Source organism: Crocodylus siamensis, chromosome 9 (assembly GCF_052110815.1).
Source record: "Crocodylus siamensis isolate JL-2025a chromosome 9, ASM5211081v1, whole genome shotgun sequence".
Lineage (NCBI taxonomy): Eukaryota > Metazoa > Chordata > Crocodylia > Crocodylidae > Crocodylus > Crocodylus siamensis.
Genome location: NC_143403.1, coordinates 65,508,835 through 65,512,643, shown reverse-complemented (window position 1 = coordinate 65,512,643; position 3,809 = coordinate 65,508,835). Strand labels below are relative to the sequence as shown.

The window sequence follows — 3,809 nt, the reverse complement described above, 5'->3', positions numbered from 1 at the left end:
TATATATATATATAATATGTATTATATTATATATAGGCATTATATATATATATATATATAAAAAATACATATATGTGCAGGGGAGAACAGTGGCAGGGAATCACTTGAAAAGGTTGCGCGTGTATATATAACAGATTCAGGAGAAGCTATAATGTGTGTGTATATACACGTGCGCGTGTGTATACACACACACACATATGTTTGTGTGTGCGTGCGTGTTCGTGCGTGTGTGTGTGTGTACACACACACACACACACACACACCCCGCCCCCCGCCGGCGTTTCTCCTGCCTCTGCGCCCCCGCCCGCCGGCCCGGGGCTCGGGCTGCCCGCACGCACCCGGCGGGAGCGCCCCCCCCCGCGCCGGCGGCAGGAGCGGGCGGGCGGGCGGCGGAAAGCCTCTTGTGCAACTTTTCGAGGGCGGGGAAGCAGCAGCGCGAGGCACGGGCGGAGCGGGGCCGCCCCTTTCTCACGCAGAGCGGCGGCCCCGGCCCCGGCCGCGGCCCCCGGGGCAGCGCCGCCCCTCCGCCGGCCCCTCCCCTCCCACGGCGGGGCCGGCCCGCGGCTCGGGCGGCTCGGGCGGCGCGGCCGGGCGCAGTGCCGGCCGGAGGAGGCTGCGGCGCGGCGCACGTGGCGGCGCGGCGCGCGCGAAGTTGCCGCGGGCGGGCGCGGGCCATGCCGCTGCGGGCGCGGCGGCGGCGGCGGCGGCGGCGGGGCTGGGCGGCGGCGCGGTGAGCCCGCGCGCCCGCCGCCGGCCGGCATGGGGCCCGCCGGGAGCGCCCCGCGCCCGCGCCCGCGCCTGCTGCTGCCGCTGCTGCTGCCGCTGCTGCTGCCGCGGGGGCCGCGCTCGTGCGCCGGCATCAGCTCCATGGACAGCGAGCGCCCGGGCGACGGGCGGTGCCAGCCCATCGAGATCCCCATGTGCAAGGACATCGGCTACAACATGACGCGGATGCCCAACCTGATGGGCCACGAGAACCAGCGCGAGGCGGCCATCCAGCTGCACGAGTTCGCGCCGCTGGTGGAGTACGGCTGCCACGGGCACCTCAAGTTCTTCCTCTGCTCCCTCTACGCCCCCATGTGCACCGAGCAGGTGTCCACGCCCATCCCGGCCTGCCGGGTCATGTGCGAGCAGGCCCGGCTCAAGTGCTCCCCCATCATGGAGCAGTTCAACTTCAAGTGGCCCGACTCCCTGGACTGCGGCAAGCTGCCCAACAAGAACGACCCCAACTACCTGTGCATGGAAGCCCCCAGCAACGGGTCGGAGGAGCCGCCCCGGGGCTCCAGCATGTTGCCGCCCATGTTCAGGCCGCAGCGGCCCAGCGGCGCCCACGACTTGCCGCAGCCCAAGGACAGCCCCAGCCGGGGCTCCTGCGACAACCCGGGCAAGTTCCACCGCGTGGAGAAGAGCGCCTCCTGCGCCCCTCTCTGCAGGCCGGGGGTGGACGTGTACTGGAGCAGGGGGGACAAGCAGTTCGCCGCCATCTGGGTTGCCATCTGGTCCATCCTGTGCTTCTTCTCCAGCGCCTTCACCGTCCTCACTTTCCTGATCGATCCCCAGCGCTTCAAGTACCCCGAGAGGCCGATCATCTTCCTGTCCATGTGCTACTGCGTCTACTCGGTGGGGTACATCATCCGCCTCTTCTCGGGCGCCGAGAGCATCGCCTGCGACAGAGACAGCGGCCAACTCTACGTGATCCAGGAGGGCTTGGAGAGCACCGGGTGCACCATCGTGTTCCTGGTGCTCTATTACTTCGGGATGGCGAGCTCCTTGTGGTGGGTCATCTTGACTTTGACTTGGTTTCTGGCTGCTGGGAAAAAATGGGGGCATGAAGCCATCGAGGCCAACAGCAGCTACTTTCATCTGGCAGCCTGGGCCATTCCAGCTGTGAAGACCATCATGATTTTAGTTATGAGACGGGTAGCTGGAGATGAGCTGACAGGACTGTGCTACGTCGGAAGCATGGATGTGAACGCCTTGACGGGATTCGTACTCATCCCTTTAGCTTGTTACCTAATCATTGGCACGTCTTTTATTCTCTCTGGTTTCGTGGCCCTCTTCCACATCCGGAGGGTGATGAAAACCGGCGGAGAGAACACAGATAAGCTGGAGAAACTCATGGTCCGGATCGGTGTCTTCTCGGTCTTGTACACGGTGCCTGCCACTTGCGTGATAGCTTGCTACTTTTATGAAAGACTTAACATGGATTATTGGAAAATCGTGGCGACGCAGCAGAAATGCAAGATGAACAATCAGACTAAAAATTTAGACTGCACGATGAGCAATTCCATCCCGGCAGTCGAAATTTTTATGGTCAAAATTTTCATGTTGCTGGTTGTGGGCATTACTAGCGGGATGTGGATCTGGACTTCAAAGACTCTTCAGTCCTGGCAAAACGTCTGCAGTCGAAGATTAAAGAAGAGGAGTCGGAGAAAACCTGCAAGTGTCATTACTAGTAGCGGGATCTACAAAAAACCTCAGCATCCCCAGAAAACCCACCATGCAAAATATGAATCTGCATTGCAGCCACCCACCTGTGTATGAACGGGCTGCGTAGGAAAGGGTCTCAGCCTGTAGAGAGTTGCAAACGGCCACTGTGGCAACCCGCAAACTGAAAATAAGAATTGGTGCTTTTTGTCAGAGGACGGTAGAGCAGATCAAGGCAAAATGTGTCCCACTGAAATTCGTGATAAACTGCAGGTAAACCTACTTAGGGGAATGTTTTCAGTGAAAGGAGTCTCGTCAGTGTAAGCAGCCTCTTCCGTTTCTAAGTTAGAGTAAGATCCTTCATCCAGCCCTCTGATGTTGCTTAACTTTCTGTAGCTGAGCCGGCTTTCTTACAGCTTTCCGAGTAACGAGGTAGGGTCAAGTTTTGTGGAGCTCCTATTTTGCTGGCCAAGGGCGTGCTTGAGAAATTGTTATTTGGGGAAACGAACGGTTCCACCGAGGCCTGCGCTCAGTAAGTGTGCACTGCTGGCTGTGCAGGCAACTTGTGTGCGAACTTTAAAAAAAGAGAGAGAGAGAGAGAGAGAGAGAGAGCCTTTCCAGTGCTTCTCAGTTTACTGGGTTTGGAGTGCCTAAAACCGGGCTCAATCTACAAGGCTCACCAATATGCTTTTGCTAAAAGAGAAACTTCCTGCACCAGACAAACTTTGTGAATAAGAATCATGTGCAATACATTTTTTTCCCCCTTACCATGACATGAAAAGAGAAACAAGTATTTTGCTGTACATAAAGACAACAAAAGAAATCCCTTAACAAAAGAACTAAGAGGTCTAGTCCTCAGAAACCCTTTAGTGTTACATTTTGTGGCTTTTTAATGGAAATCAAGCCAATGTTATACACGTTTGGACTGATTTGTGCAAAAAAAAAGGGGGGAATCAATTCAAAGAGACCCAAAGGGCTTATTGACTCTTTCTATTGTTAAACAAATTCTCACCATGAATAGATCAAGAAGCACTAGATTCTGCAAAGGGAAGCTTTGTATAGAGTGATGCTCTTTACTGTGCTGTGGGCGCAATTATTTGCTGTATATACGTGTAACATACGATTATTTTTCATGCTCCACTATTTTATTAAAAATAAAATATGTTCTTTAGTTTGATAATTTTTTGGCGTTTTAAACTTTCTGTGCTGTGCTTTGTGGTTAATAAATGTTCCTCCCCCACCGCCCATGACTTACTGAAGGCACATTTTGAATATAGTACATTATATAGTCTTCTCTTTGGCGACAAGTGTAACCGGATAGAACCATAACTCGCAAAAGAGGAACGGCAAGTTGAAAATACCGGTAAACAGTTTTCAAGTTG

General features: G+C 54.9%; 1 protein-coding gene across 1 annotated transcript; it reads left to right on the top strand.

Annotated features, from left to right (window-relative positions):
• The first annotated feature begins 759 nt into the window (after positions 1-759).
• FZD10 (frizzled class receptor 10) lies at positions 760-3,607 on the top strand. The gene has a single exon (XM_090063298.1). It carries the CDS (start codon positions 760-762, stop codon positions 2,542-2,544), a length of 1,785 nt encoding a protein of 594 aa, XP_089919424.1. The 3' UTR covers positions 2,545-3,607.
• Positions 3,608-3,809: the final 202 nt, after the last annotated feature.

Bases quoted from the DNA above. Each gene is read 5' to 3' on its own strand.
- FZD10 (XM_090063298.1), top strand. From the start codon at position 760: ATGGGGCCCGCCGGGAGCGCCCCGCGCCCGCGCCCGCGCCTGCTGCTG.